The following is a 15,718-nucleotide window of genomic DNA, read 5'->3' on the forward strand; positions in this document are numbered from 1 at the left end:
TTTTCTGATTGTTTTATTTGAAAACTCTCGGATATGTCCCCTCCCTCACCACACCCATCCCCCGCCCCTGCCCCAGGACATGACGATGCCTCACACACACACACACACACACACACACACACACACAAGGCCGTGAGCTGCACACGGGAACACAGGGGCTGCACTCACGACAACATTGAAAAAATATACATTATATATATACACCCGGGGCCCCCACGTCCCCTCCCGTTCCCGCAACCTGGCCACACCAGGTCACGGAGGAGGGGCCGGTGCTGCAGGACCCCAGGACTGCAAGGGCAGGAAGGGAAACAGGACAAGAAAGGAAGGAAGTTGGAAAGGAGGGAGAAACGGGGTCCCCAGACTGAAATGAAAATGAGGTGGGGCGATCATAAGAGAAGCAGGGACGGCCCAGCTGAGGGAGCCCTGCAGAGGGAGAGAAGCTTCCCATGGACAGGAGAGAGAAGGGAAGGGGAGAGGAGAGGGTTTCCTTCAATCACACCACCAGCCCCAGCCCCAGCCCCGGCCACTGCAATTGTCACCCTCTTCCCAACACAGTGAGTGCTAAGGGGGCAGCTGCCATTGGGGATAGAAAGGCAGCTGAAGTCCAGCCCACTTTCCCACCCCGCCAGCCCCAGTGCAAGGGGCACACCAGGAGCATGACAGCCCAGAGGCGAGGGATGGGGGGCCGGGGGAGGGGCAGGGCAGACTCCAGAGGGCCCGCTGGGGTTTTGAGATGAAGGGAGGCCTGGTTCGGAAGCCTCTCTCCCTCTTGGTCTCTATTCTCCCAGAAAGTCCTTCTCCCATGTCTGGAGTGTCTGTTTCACCAGGGCAGAATTCTCCCTCTGCGTCGGGAGAGGTGTTGTTGGCCTTAGTAGCGGTGTGGGGGGGTCTCGATGATGCGTCTCTCGTCGCTGCTGGGGGAGTCGGCCACCTCCGAGTCACTGCTGTCCTCATCCTCCTGCTGGCCCCCGGCAGCCCCCACCACACAGGGCTGCCGATTCTGGTAGGACTGGAGGGCGAGAACAGAGAGGAGAAGGGATCAATGGCCTGCACACACCCCAGCCTCTCTTTCAGGGGCCACACTTCCCTCGGTCCCCTTAACCCCTGTGTACCCCCTTCCCTGCCTGAACCTCTCTCCCTCCTGCTCACTGCAGCTCCGCGAACGGCCTCCGCCCAGGCCTGCCCTCCTCAGGAGTCCTCACCGTGTGTGCTCCACAGTCTTGACCCTACAGAACCCCCCTTCCCCAGGCCTCTCACCTCCATGGGGTTCACAATGATGGTGAGAGCTGAGTCATCCCAGAAGAGGTCCGGGTCCTTGGGGTCACTGGAGGCCCCTGGAGGCCCGCCAGCCCCTGAGACGCGGCGGTGAAGGGAATGGATGCGCAGCAGGCCCAGGACGACCATGAGCACCAGGAAGCCCACGCACACCACAATGATGAGGGTTGCGGCGCTGGGTATCACTGCAGAGAGAGCGCGGGGCTGAGCAGAGCGTGACCAGGCACACCTGGGGGCACTCGGACAGGGGGCTGGGTAGGAAAAGAGGCAGCCCGGGCCGAAGGACTCCTAGGGCAGAACGCATAGTGGCCGAGAAGAGAGGAACACCTGGAGAAGCCAGACGAGAAACAGCCCACCAGGAAGGGCAGGAGACGAAAGGGGAGGAAGGGAGCTGCTGCAAGGCAAAGGAACGAACACAGAGGGAGGCAGGTGTACAGAAAGGCAAGGGCAGAGGAGGAAAAAGACTCCCGGCCCAACACTGTCATGAACAGCCCTATTCGCAGAGGACAGAGGGCAAGGACTGGAATCTGCCCCTGTCATTCCACCTGTGCCTTCCCCAGAGACCACTCAGCCTAGGAAAGAGGTGCCAGTGCCCAGTGAGGGAGAGGAGGGGCCACCACACGGGCTTGGCTGTGCAGGAGGAGATGCAGGCTCCAGGCCTGGGCTGGCTGCAGGAAGAGGGCACTAGCACCTGAGGCTGGGACAAGTCCAAGGGGCACAGAGCAGCCCCTTCCCTTACCCACCTGGACTGAGCTCACTCCGTGACACCTCCCTTCTCCTGGTGGGCTTGGGGCTTCTGGACGTCTGGGGTTCCTGCTTCCCCAACATCTCCCCCTGAGGCACACCTGCCTCCCCCGTGGCTCTCCCATGCTTCTGGCCCTGCAGCCCCACTTTGATGTCCAGGCTCCGAGGGGCATGGACCTTCAAGGGCAGTGAGACACAGAACGGCGCGTGCACTCTCACATGGACCTTAGAGCTGATGGTGGCAAAGCAGATGTGCATGCACAGGTACATGCTCAGGAAGACCATGTGGGCACACAGCTGCACAAAGGTCGCCACACCCCACACCCGAGCCAGGCCTTTGCCAGCCTGCATGCCGGCCCACACCAGCCACCTGGCCGCCTGCTCACACAGCGGGAGTAAAGGAACGTGTCTGAGGGTCTCCAGCAAGGCACGGTAGAGCCATATGTGCAGCATCACCCAGCTCCCCACCAGCTGGGCAGACCAGGCAACCCCCTGAAGGAAGATGTAGACACTACAGATGTGGGCCGTGAGAGCCACGGAGCAAGCCACCATGAGCACAGCCCTGCCTGCCTCCTGCACACACACACACAGCTCTCGAAGAAGCACAAGGAAGAAAAGTAGGAAAGCCCGCAGCCCCAGGGACAGCAGGTGGAGGTAGAGACCCCACACACGCACCCCCAGGCCCAGGGCCCTTACAGGCAGCTGGGTCACTACTCCCCACATGGGTGCATACCCCGCCCACCATGCATGCACAGCGGCTCCTCCCTGGGCAGTCCCGTTGCTGAGGGACTATTCCATGTATGTGTGCCCCAAACACATACGGAGACCGGCAGTCACACAAGCAAGCCTCTAGAAACATGCACACATCACATCCCAGCCCCGTCCCCAAATTACCTACATTCATGTGTCAATAGATAGAGCAGAGCGTAGGGAAGCGCATGGCCCAGGAGCTCCCCACACCCACACCCACACCCTGCTGCAGTGCCCCTCTCCCCAGCAGCCAGCACACTCAGCTGCCACGCACTCCAGGGCCAACTAGGTGTGTGGAGAATGCCCTGCCTGGGCAGGCCACACACCTCCCTGAGGCCGCCCTGATGGCTGTCTGCCAAGTTGGTCCCCATCCTGACCCAACCCACGGCCCACTTGAGGCCACTAGCCAGTTAGAACGGACTCTGCTGGGGCGCACTCCCTCGACGCTGGTACCAAGGTAAAGACAGGACTGGCTTGATTAGTATTTCTCAACTGCCTGGGAACAGGAGATAAGGGAGGAGGGGTCAGAGCTGCCTCTTCTGCCCATCTGCAGGAAATAGTGCCTCTCAGGTCTCCATGTCAACAGATCAGACCCAGGGGCAGTGCCTCCACTGGCAGATGGGCCCGGTGGCTAAGCCCAGGCTCTAGAAGGAGTGGTGACCCCACCCTCAGAGTGGAGGCCAAAGCAGGTGAACTTGCTCTAAGCACACCATCATGACGAGCTAAAGCTGGTTTGCGCCCTAATCAATGCAGTGTCCCTCCGAGCTCCTGGCCTAATGAAGGAAATGATGAGTTGATTGCCAGGACAATAAGAAATGACCACAGGAAAGACAAAATGCAGCCACTCTATCTACAAGTAAACAAGTCTGGTTAATTAGTTTAAGATGAGTCAGGAGCCCAGGGAGATGGAAGGATTTTTAAATCAGCTACAGATAAAAATCAAGAATTTAAGAAGTACAGTCAACTTTTCTTGCTATATGAGATCTTACCAGTTAATTCTGGCCTTGAATGACCTCCAGAGCCAACATTAAGGGGTGACTTAGCAAATGGTCCGTGGGATTGCGAGGACACTGTTGAAAGCCCTGTCCACGGTCCCACATGGTGCTCTCTTTGCAAAGAGCCTCGGGAGAGATTTCTTTCTGCCCCTGCAGTCCCAGGGCTTTTCATGAAACAGCGTTTGGCTCCTATCATGGCTTTCAGAACTGCTCAGGTTTCCTTTCGCTTTAGCTTCAAAGAAGCTCAGAGTCAAAATTCTGGCCCGTGGTAGCAACTGCACAGCATTTCATAGTATGCATGTTATGAGCTGACTTTATTCCCTGGCTTCATTGGATCCTTATTTCATCATTACCTGTTCCTCCTTACTTCCTCATTCATTTTCTTTTTGTCCTATTACTTTGTAACTCTTTCTGCAAAGCTTCAGATACTTGTAGGAAACAAAAGAGGAAAATTATTCCCAAACTTTTAAAGATCACATGGGATTTTTAAAAACCACTGACACATGGCTCCCACCCCCTAGACATTCTAGGGTGTAATTTAGGTGCCAAGAGTTTTTAAAGCTCCCCAGGTGATTCTGGTAGGCATCAAAATTTGATATGAGAAGATGCATAATACCCTGATCATCTTGGCTCGCTCTTCTCAACCAACCTTTTTCTCTCTAACCATAAACACTCTTATGGTTTATGAATTATCTCCTTTACAGGCAAGGACACAGAGGCACAGAGAGTTCAAGTGCCTTACCCAAGTTCACACAGCTAGAAAGTAAGTGGAGCCAGGAGTTAAATCCAGGAGGCATGATTCCAGTCTGTGCACTAACCATGGCCCTCACCCATCTACCCCCGGTTCTCAAATTCCCATTCTCTCTCACACCCATTCAAAAATCCCTTTTACACTTCAGGTCCAAATGCAAACTCTACATGTTCCACAAAATCTCCCCTGACTGTTCCAGTTTACACTGGTTCCGGTTCACTTTGATCTCTCTTTCTCTAGCGCACTTAGGAGATTTAGAGCAATGGGCCTCTGTGCCACTGGAGGAGATCGTACCTCTCACTGCTTCTGCATGTTTAGAATGGTTTGATATTGTGAAACCACAGTTCTGCAACACCACTCGAGATTTGTAGGTGAAAGGGAGGGAGCACCTTGCGGAGTCAGAAAAGGCATATGGAAGGGGTTTTATGCGGTGAATAGCCTGTCAGCTCAGGCATGCCAATCACCAGTGCCCTCAGGGAAGCTACCAACTCTGTGTCCTACTCAGGCCAAAATAAGAGAAGAAGCAAAGGAAAACTGCTGCTCTCAACTGAAATCTGAGGGAAGCTTGATCAGCCTGGACATGAGCTCAGAACAAAGGATGGGGAGACTGGGCTTCACTGAGAGGAGGTGAAAGGGTGCCATGAACAGACACTGCTCCAGGGGCTGAGGGGTGAGAAATGTTGCCCGCCAGGCCAGCCCATGCAGGGCAGCTGGACACTCAGGGGAGAAGGTGCTGGGCTCTTAGAACAAGAAGTCTCTCACCTGAGGCCTTATAACAAAGAAAGGATCGAGAATCTCACCAGGCCAGGCAGCACCCCTATCTACCTTGAGCCTAATCAGAGTAGCAGGACCTAGTATCCAACCCAGAAAAGATTGAGTGGAATGATCCCCAATGAAAGAACTGGAGAAAGTGCTATGGAATCACAAGAAGGAAAAAAACATATAGCTGGCCTCAAGAGTTTATTTGAAATAAATAGGTTTAGTCTGCTAACATGTCTCTATTGACTAAATACTATGTGAAACTTCTCTAATCTTTGCAGCTTGGTTATGCCTTACATTCCCCGCTAATCCTCACTTCCACCTACTTGCTGTAGTGAATCACAGTAGAACACTGAAAAAGGCCTCTGCAAGTCCAGGTGCAGCGGTTCACACCTGTAATCCCAGCACTCCGGGAAGCTGAGCCAGGATGACTGCTTGAGCCCAGGAGTTCAAGACCTGCCTGAGCAACAAAGTGAGACCTTGTCTCTATAAAAAGTCTTAAAAATAGCCAGGCATAGTGGCACACATCTGCTCCTCAGGGGGCTAGGGCAGGAGGATTGCTTGAGCTCAGGAGTTCGAGGCTCCAGTGAGCTACGACTACCATTGCTCTCCAGCCTAGGCGACAGAACGAGACCCTGGCTCCCACTCCCAAAAGCCTCTGCGGTTGTTTTCAGGGACAGCAAGGAAGAAGGGAGCCAGTCCCAGAAAAAAAAAAAAAAAACATAAGAGACGGTGTGGGTGGTGGCCGCTGCACAAGGAGAGGAAGCCAGACTGAATCCCTGGGGGCATCAGAGGAGCTGGCCTCAGTCAGAAAACCCTTGGAAGCCCTCAGGGGCTCCCCCTAATTATGTGCAACTCTAAAGTAATGAGACTATCTTTTTTAAAGCATCAAACATCTGGGGAGAGCGGTGAGGGCCACGGTTAGTGCACAGACTGGAATCATGCCTCCTGGATTTAAATCCTGGCTCCACTTACTTTCTAGCTGTGTGAACTTGGGTAAGGCACTTGAACTCTCTGTGCCTCTGTGTCCTTGCCTGTAACGGAGATAATTCTGGTACCCATTTCATTGGTTGTTTATAATGGCTAAATGAGTTAATAAGCGTAATCCCCCGAGCACAGTGCCTGGCACATGATGAGGGCACCCTGTGTTTGTTATAATTATTATTACCCATCACATATATTGAAATAAGTTCTGTACTTTCACATAGTGTTCAGAGACCACGAACTTCTTCCAAGAAAGCACTAGTGGACTCCTTTGAGAATTGCCTTCAGAGCCTGTGACACAACCTTTTGACTTTTTTCAAAGGTGACCGATCTATGGCCCTTGAGAGTGGGTTTAATGTTTAAAAACTTAAAATTATATCCAGAGCCAACTTTGGCAAAAGTGCATGATGAAGTTGAGTAACACCGAACAGGGTCAAAAGCAAGTTATGTCCAAAAAATAACAAAAATAAATGCACCTCATAAATTGGCTCTGAAAGCAATTCTAAGAAGGGGTTCCAAAAATCACTTTCAACAACATCAGCATCATTTGCAATTTTTAATAATGTGGGAAAATACTTGTTTTTAATATGAAGTGTAAATATCAGGTTACAAAATAGGTTAATCCTAACTTTCTAAAAAGGAAAAATTAAGCATAGAAAAAAGACTGGAACAGAATATCTCATATTATCAGTGGTTTCCTCTCTGATGGAATTATGGCTGATTTTTCTTCGTCTTCTTCTTCTTTTTTTTTTTTTTTTGAGACAGAGCCTTGCTCTGTCTCCCAGACTGGAGTGCAATGGTGTGATCATGGCTCACTGCAGCCTTGGCCTCACAGGCCCAAGAGATCCTCCTACCTCAGCCTCGCAAGTAGCTGGGACTACAGGCACCTGCCACCATGCCCAGCTAATTTTTTTTATTTTTTGTAAAGACAGAGTCTGACTGTGTTGCCCAGGCTGGTCTCAAACTCCTGGGCTCAAGTGATCCTCCTGACTCAGCCTAGTGTGTTGGGATTACAGGCGTGAGCCACTGTGCCTGGCCTGATTTTTCTTCTTTAAAAGAAATATTTGATATTTTCTGGTTTTTCTACAATTACGCAACTCAAAAGTTGAAAATAAAATTGCACCATTCGTAAAGGACCATGACCGGGAACCTTTGGGACCACGGCCAGGTTGCTTTGAAGGGCAGCTTTGAAGGGCAGCACTCCATCTGAATGTAATGCTTTGCATATTTGCATGTATTTTTTAGAAATATTCTTGTGACTGTGCACATAGCACATAATTTTACATGTAATAGTACCAATTCTCTCCTTAGGGATAGGGACTGTATCTATCCTATAAATCATTTAGATCATCTTAGGACAGTGCTAGGACATAGTGGGCGCTTAGTAAATACTTGATAGCTTCACCACAGAGGATCCTAGGTCCAGGGCTAATTTGATATTGCTTGGGGCTGGGGAAGGAGGCATCATCAGGTATAAGAAACACGCCTAAACCCACACTGACTTTATGACTCCAGGCATAAGCATCCCTACAATGACACGAGGCTCATGTTCTTCACAAGGGAAAGTGAATGATCCAAAGGGAGAGAGGGATTGGTCCATAGCTGTCAACTAAGGCAGGTACCACAGGGAACAGAACCCATTGCTCCACCCCTCCTTGTCCTCTCTCAGAGGTGGAGGGGGAGGATACCTGTCCCAGCCCACTCACCTGCTACCTGCCCCTCCCTGCCCAGCCCCACCAGGCTTACGTACTGGAGTTTCTGTGGGAGCTGGCCAGGCTGTGTCCAGCCATCTCAGGCGGGGGCTGGTGACCACGGTGCAGGAACTGCTGGGAGCTGAGCACGTGGCTGGGGTGGGCAACCCGGTTCATGCTGTGCAGGACACTGACCTGGGCAGAGGGAGGGCTCCATGGGCACACACACTTCTCCCAGGTCCTCCCCACTTCTCTAGACCCCAGCCCCATCTCCTAACTACTGTGCCCATCTCCTTCTCCTCCACCCACTGCAAGGTCCAGCAGCCCTCCACGCTGCCATGTCCCTGCCCACCAACTAACATGTTGAGTCCATGCCACCTCAGCTCCTTTCTGGGGGTGGGTAACTGTGGAAGGAAGGAGACTCTCTGGGTACCTCCACGATGAATTCATTGCTGGAGTAACGGCCATTCATTTCCGAGCAGGAAAGCCGGAACTTCCTGGCGTAGAGGGCAGCTCCATGTCGCAGCCGATAACGAGCCTGCCTCAGGATCTCTTCATACACAGTGATGCTCTCCACCCCTGGAGATGAGGAAGCACCTCAGGGCAGGGGCCAGGGGAGGCAGGACCTGGGCAGGACCCTCTCTCCTGGACTCCCACTAGCTGACACCACACAAGCTGTAGAGCAGGTCAGCCCCATCTCCACAGAAGTGTGACCTGAGGTCAAAGGGAGAGATGCTCCCCTCCATCCCTGCCCACTCTGACTAACTAGGATGGAGAGATCAAGGCTCCATTTCCTGCTCTGTAGGTTCTGAGGAGATAAAAGACATCCTGAAAGACAGAAAGGGAGACGGCAAGCAGGAGGGAATATGAGAAAGAAGAAAACACGGAAGTCCTCAGTGAGCCCTGGAAAGGAGTGGAAATAGAAGGGAACTGATTATCTCCACCTTCTCCATTCTCCCTCCTGGCTTCCTTTGGAAACTACCAAATCATCACTCCCACTATTCACTAAGAGATGAGTACTTCTTGTAAAGCTCTGGTGTGCACGTGAGATGAGTGAGCTGTACAACAGAGATGACCAGTAACAAACAGACAGCTAGAGGGTTAGAAAGCTGGGCAGAGATGAGCCGAAGGAGGAGAGGAAGGCGAGACGCCTGAATGGAAACAGGAGTGGGACCAGAAGTGGAGGTGAGCCAGGCTGTGGAGAGCAGCAGGAAGACAGAAGCATTCGGAGCCTAAACCCAGCACACCTCCCCTAGGGACAATCAAAGCCAGAGGATCTTCCAGGCTAGGAAAATGCAAAACGGCACTTGTCCACATCCCTGGACCTGGAAGGAGGACCCTCTGCGCTTCCTAGGCCCTTACTTTTTGGGAGGGGCACACACACACAGAGGACAGGCCCTCAGGCCCCACTGACCAGCAATGGTGAGGTAGGCAGATGTGTTGGTGAGCTCCAGCCCCCGCTGCTGCAGGGAGGTTGTGTCCAGGAGCAGGCTTTCCCGCTCGGGGTCCAGGTCATCCCCCACCAGAGAAATTTCACAGCCATCCAGGTTGTGCACAATCTCATCCGACATGCGTGTGTCTGTCACTGGGTTGGGGAGAGTAGGGTCTGGGTGAGAGCCAAAGGGCCCACAGAGGTTCTCAGACCCAACCATGCCCTCATCACCACTCTCCCTCCCTTTCCAGGGTCAGGGAAAGGGAAGTCAGCATCATTTTCAAGAATATATTATGCAACAATTCATTTCCACCCATGTGTTTTCCACTTGCTCTCCTTCTTAAAGGTAAGTTGTTCAGTCAAACAAACACAGGATGGAGTCGCTTTCTGCTTTCAGACCCAGGAGTTCTCCTGCACTCTGGCTCCAGACACTGGCTGGTTCTCTGGATGGTGTTACTCCCCGGAGTCATCCTTACCTGTGCCCTGCCAACTCTCATCCTTTTTGGCCTCCACCTGGTGAGAAATGGAACAGGTGATTTGAAGATCAGGGAACAAAGGGACGCCCTCGGTTCCCTCAAAGTCCACAGCTGGGCGGGCAAAATGAGCAGTGCCACTCAGCAGGATCTGGGGGGCATCGGGCTGAAGGACCACCACGTAGCCCTCCACTTCAGGGATGGAGACGCAGGACTCTTCGCTGAAGCACCTATGTGAGAAAGCAGGAGAAGCAGCATGTGACCCCAACACTTCCTCCCGGAAAACCTACATTCTGTTTCACTCCCTGCCCCAGCTACCTCCATCATAGAGCATCTCGTGTCAGGGAGGGGGAGGGGAAGAAAGGGGGTCCTGCCTCTGCACCCCAACCCCCACAGCAGTTGAAGGGGGACATATCCTTTCCTGGTAGGATGTCACCAAGGAAAATGTCGAGGACAGAAGGTCAGGTAATCCCAACTATGGGTGTGATCACACCATCAATGCCCTACCCCAGGATTATAGAGTACCTATAGATGCTATTTTATTGAAAAACAAAGCAAACTGAACTGACAAACATGTATATATACACACACAGTTCTTTATCCAGGAGTTTAAAAATACATGGGCTCAGTATACTATCCAGCACATATGCGCCCAAAATTATTCAACAATAAAAGTAGAACGTGGACATCTATCAACAGATGTCCTCCTCTTTGGTGTGTCTTTCATTCCCTTCAATATCGGGGAAACACACTTTGGTAGGTGAGATCATCTGACCACCTTGGACCTACATCCACTGTCTCATGAAGCTTGAGGATCCAGGCACCAGGACAAGCTATCCCTAGAGGACTCCGCTGAGCCAGACCAACCAACAGCACAGCTGCTTGGGAGTGACGCTCCCAGGATCACATTTAGCCCCACCTTTACCAGTAATAACAACACCTCACAATCAATAGCCCTTGCTATTGCCAGTTTATGAAGCATTTTTCCCACATTATTTCTTTCTTTCTTTCTTTCTTTCCTTTCTTTCTTTCCTTTCTTTCTTTCTTTTCTTTCTTTCCTTTCTTTCCTTCCTTCCTTCCCTCCCTCCCTCTCTCTCTCTTTCTTTCTCTCTCTCTCTCTCTCTCTCTCTTTCTTTCTTTCTTTGATGGAGTTTCACTCTTGTTGCCCAGGCTAGGGTGCAATGGTGCGATCTTGGCTCACTGCAACCTCTGCCTCCTGGGTTCAAGCGATTCCTCTGTCTCAGCCTCCCGAGTAGCTGGGATTATAGGGCGCATGCCACCACACTTGGCTAATTTTTGTATTTTTAGTAGAGACGAGATTTCTTCATATTGGTCAGGCTGATCTTGAACCCCCGACTTCAGGTGATCCGCCCGTCTCAGCCTCCCAAAGTGCTGGGATTACAGGCGTGAGCCACGGCACCTGGCCCATATTATTTCATTATATTATAACCTCATTTCTATGCTGTCAAATGCCTAAAGCTCAGGCTGGGCATGATGGATCATGCCTGTAAGTCTTGGCACTTTGAGAGGCTGAGGCGGGAGGATCCCTTGAGCTTAGGAGTTCGAGATCAGCCTGGGCAACATAGTGAAACCCCATCTCCACAAAAAATACAAAAATTATCCCGGTGTGGTGGTAGACGCTTGTAGTCCCAGCTACTCAGGAGGCTGAGGTGGGAGGAACACTTGAGCCCAGGAGGCAGAGGTTGCAGTGAGTCGATGAGATCACGCCACTGCACTCCAGCCTGAGTGACAGCGTGTGACCCAATCTCAAAAAAAAAAAAGAAAAAAAAAAAAGAAAAGAAATAAAAGAAAAGAAAAGAAAGAAAAAGAAAAAGAAATAATCAAGGCTTAAACCAGAATCAAGGCTTAAACCATTCTTCTCCTTCCAGGTCCACTGATTTTTTTTTTTTGGCAGAGTCTCTCTGTTGCCCAGGCTGCAGTGCAGTAGTGCCATCTCAGCTCACTGCAACCTCTGCCTCCCAGGTTCAAGCAATCTCGTGCCTCAGCCTCCTGAGTAGCTGGGCCCACAGGTGTGCGCCACCACACACGGCCCAAGTCCACTGATCTTTCCACTAAACCACAGGCACCATTTGGGGCCTGGGTTTGCACCAGGGAAATGTATCCGTAAAGAAGTTTCCCCACTTGAACAAGCAGACTTCACAGTGGAGTTAGTGATCCAGGAGCAGGGACTCTGGTCCACATGCTGGTGCTAGTGGAAAAGATTTTGCTGAGAGGACTGTAATTATTAGTGTTACTGAGCATGCCCAGTTTGAATGCTGGAGCAAAAAGGGAGAAGGCATAATCTCAGTAGGCATGATGAGCTCAGAGCCCCTGAAGTTGCCAGTGCCCAGGATGTGCTGAGTTCCTGTGCCACACGGAGCAGGGCCTATTACAGTCTGCCATCCAGATAGGCCTAGGGCAAAGCCCCTTGGGAAACAATCCCAGATGACCCTGAAGGCACAGGCTCCAACAGACATCCTCCCTGCAATGAGCAATGCTATGCTGTGCTGCTGCTCTGGGAACCCCAAAGGGAATAGGAGGCCTGACCCAAAGTCACCGTTGGTCTGGTAGAGAGATTAGACCTGGCACACAAAAGTTAAAACAAAGGCAAATATGGTCATTGCCCATATGAGTGGAACAAACAAACAGAAGAGTTCAGAGGAGGGAGAGGTTAGTTCTGGCTAGGATAAGAGGAGGGTGCTTGGAAAAGGAAGGTAGGAATGATCAGAGAAAGTAGCAACTGAGCGAGCCTTTGAAGGAGGGTAGTACTGACCCAGAGTGGATGGCGAGAAGCTTACTAAGGGGAGTAGAGGAACATGAGGCAGGAACCACCAGGAGCCAGACGGCTGGCAGCTTTAAATGCCATGATAAGATCTGTTTTTTTTCTCTCTCTCTAATTTTTTAGAGACAGGGTCTCACTCTGTCGCCCAGCCTGGTGTGCAGTGGTGCAATCACGACTCACTGCAGCCTCGAACTCCTGGGCTCAAGTGATTCTCCACCTCAGCCTCCTGAGTAGCTGGGACTACAGACTCGCAGCCTGTTGGTTGTGCAGGCTGGTCTCGAACTTCTGACCTCAAGTGATCCTCCCGCCTTGGCCTCCCAAAGTGCTGGGATTACAGGTGTGAGCCACTGCACCCAGCACATTTGACATCTTTATGCAGTGGGCAAGAGGAAGCCACCGACATCTTTTTCATCAGGGAAGTGTGATGATGAAAACTCAACTTAAGATCACTCACCTAGCCTTAGAGTGGAGGATAAATAAAATTAGAAGACTAGAGATAGGTCAGCTAGTTAGGAGGCAATGGGCCAGATAAGAGGTAATAAGACCTGGGCTAGAACAGTAACAGCAGCAAAAGAAAGAGGAGACAGATTCCAGACACCCAGCACAGAGGCAGGGTCCAGGTGACGTGGCAACTGATGGGCAGTAGAGGATAAAGACAGGGAAGAATCAAAGATGACTCAGAGGTTTCAAGCTCTGGGTGACTGCAAGGACAGAGGCACCATTACAGAGAGAGTTCAGGGGGAGGGGCTGGTTTGGGATTGCAGTTGATTATTTCAGCATTAGCTCATTCTGTTGAGGTGCTGGCAGAACTTCTAGATAGAGGTTACAGGAAGCAGATGGAAAGTCAAGAGCTGTGGAAAGAGGAAAAAACTAGAGAAAAAGATGTGGTATCTATCTGTTCAGGGGTCAATGCCACAAGTAGATGGGCTTCCCAAGAAAAATACTAAAACAACAACAACAACAACAACAAAACTTAAGGAAAACCTGCATTTAGGCATTGACCAAATAGTTGCATAAATCTGGCTTTAAATAGACAGAGGTCCAAGAACTGAAAACTGGAAGCTATGAAAGCCACAGGGACAGGGGCAAGGAAATGCATCAGGGAAAGGGAGGTGTCGCTAGGTAACTGTCTCTCTCTGTTACATACACACAAACACACATGCGCGCACGCACACACGCACACACACACACACACATCCCTCTATATTTTCTCCCATGACCTCAGGGAAGTATTAGGATAGCACCAACCACGTAGTAACCTTAGAAATGGAGAAATGAAAACTCTGTTTCTTAACCTCATAGAGAAAACATCAAGGCCGCTTTCCTCAAAGGCAGGTTCCAAGCCCTTGGATAAACCTCTATCCTTGGCATGAAAAAGATAGCAGGAATTCAGAGGAGGCAGTCAGCAAAGAGAATGTCAACTCCTCCCCCTGCAGGAACTCCCCTTGCAGAGCTCCACCCTAGGCCAGAAACCAGAGCCCTCCCTTCTGCCATGGCTCCTCAGCACTGGAGGGGATGAGGCAATGCCTTGGCTTCTGAGGGATTAAGCCTTTCATAACTGGATGACGGCCCTTTAACAACTGGAGCTCTGACTGGGACATGATGGGGTGCATACTCAGCAATCAGCTGCACCCACATTAACTCATCTGCCTGTGACCTTCAGCTCCACACCCTGAACCAGCAAATTCCCAAAAGCCACAGCCCGGGACCTTCCACAGCTCTAACTGTGAGGCCCAATAATCACATCCAGTCCCCCTCTAGGGCTCAGAGCCCTCTCCCCTCTAAACCCACCCCTCCCAGGATAGGGGCAAATTTGAGATGTTTATCTTCATACAACTCACAGAGAAACTGAGGCAGAATGGGGGAGAGGGGTAACAAGACTGGAACGCAGAAATCCTGACTCCTGAATCATGTAATTCACCCACTAGATGGCAGTATCTCCTAAAAACCGCCCATAAACCATAATAGGGGGTGAAAATGCCTTCATGTAATAACAGCCAGCATTTAAGCAGCATCAGCTCTCTGCTAGGCATTTGATCCAGATTATATCATGTAGTTATCATAACAATTCCACAAGTTAGACTCTATTGCTATCACTACTTTATAGCATTTGCCCAGTGCCAAAAAGCTAGCAATAGACCCTATGCTCTTAACTACCATACTTTCATTGCCTCTCAATTGATCTGTATTTTTAAAAATGTAATATATACTCAAACCTTGAAATAATCCACAATTTTTCTTTTAAAGACTCCAAAAGTCATTCACTTAGAATTCAGAGGTCAGCAAACTTTTTTTTTTTTTTTTTTTTTTTTTTTTTTTTTGAGACGGAGTCTCTCTTTGTAGCTCAGGCTGGAGTGCAGTGGTGCAATCTTGGCTCACTGCAACCTCCGCCTCCCGGGTCCCAGTTCAAGCAATTCTCCTGTCTCAGCCTCCCAAGTAACTGGGATTACAGGCATGTGCCACCATGCCCAGCTAATTTTTGTATTTTTAGTAGAGACAGGGTTTCACCATGTTGGCCAGGCTGGTCTTGAACTCCTCATGATCCATCTGCCTTGGCCTCCCAAAGTGCTGGGATTACAAGCGTGAGCTACCGCGCCCAGCCAGCAAACTTTTTCTATGAAGGATTAGATAGTTCTGTTTGGGGGGCCATATGATCTCTGTCCCAGCTACCCACAGTTCTGCCATCACAGTGAAAGTAGCCATAGACATATGCAATGAATGGGCACTGCTGTGTTCCAATAAAACTACAAAACAGGTGGCAGGCCAGATTTGGCGTAGGACTGCCAACCCCTAGACTTAGGCCATCATATGTGACCTTGCAAGAGCTTGGTGAAGCAAGATTAAAACAACTGAAGCAGCCAGGACTCACCATTTGCCCAAGGTTATCCAAGCAATTCGTATTGAGTCAGAATTAATGTCAGGTCTCCCCACTCCCAATCCTGTGTCCCACTTTACATATCAGCACAGAGGCATAGAGAAGATCAAAGCCCGAAAACCCTAGACGTGTGACTTGGTAGAAAGAGTAACAAATTGATTGCTAAGAAATCTGAGTGTAGTCCAGACTCTTCTACCAATATTACTA

The 15,718-nt window shown here is 50.7% G+C and overlaps 2 protein-coding genes across 4 annotated transcripts in view; both read right to left on the reverse strand.

The window, feature by feature from the left end:
• Positions 1 to 15,718, reverse strand: part of CLSTN3 (calsyntenin 3) — a 29,666-nt gene continuing 13,948 nt past the window's right edge. For all 3 annotated transcript variants that reach the window (XM_030804708.1, XM_030804709.1, XM_030804707.1), the window contains 6 exons: positions 9,858 to 10,084; positions 9,364 to 9,534; positions 8,383 to 8,528; positions 8,009 to 8,144; positions 1,258 to 1,460; positions 1 to 1,009 (listed from right to left, as the gene is read on the reverse strand). In XM_030804708.1, the coding sequence (XP_030660568.1) occupies positions 869 to 1,009; positions 1,258 to 1,460; positions 8,009 to 8,144; positions 8,383 to 8,528; positions 9,364 to 9,534; positions 9,858 to 10,084 (1,024 nt within the window). In that variant the 3' untranslated portion in view covers positions 1 to 868. The remainder of the gene's footprint in view (positions 1,010 to 1,257; positions 1,461 to 8,008; positions 8,145 to 8,382; positions 8,529 to 9,363; positions 9,535 to 9,857; positions 10,085 to 15,718) is intronic.
• LOC115832908 lies at positions 1,467 to 5,724 on the reverse strand. Its single transcript, XM_030804710.1, has one exon. The coding sequence runs from the start codon at positions 2,740 to 2,742 to the stop codon at positions 2,011 to 2,013; it is 732 nt and encodes a 243-aa protein (XP_030660570.1). The 5' UTR covers positions 2,743 to 5,724; the 3' UTR covers positions 1,467 to 2,010.

The sequence above is a fragment of the Nomascus leucogenys genome, chromosome 23, assembly GCF_006542625.1.
Source record: "Nomascus leucogenys isolate Asia chromosome 23, Asia_NLE_v1, whole genome shotgun sequence".
Lineage (NCBI taxonomy): Eukaryota > Metazoa > Chordata > Mammalia > Primates > Hylobatidae > Nomascus > Nomascus leucogenys.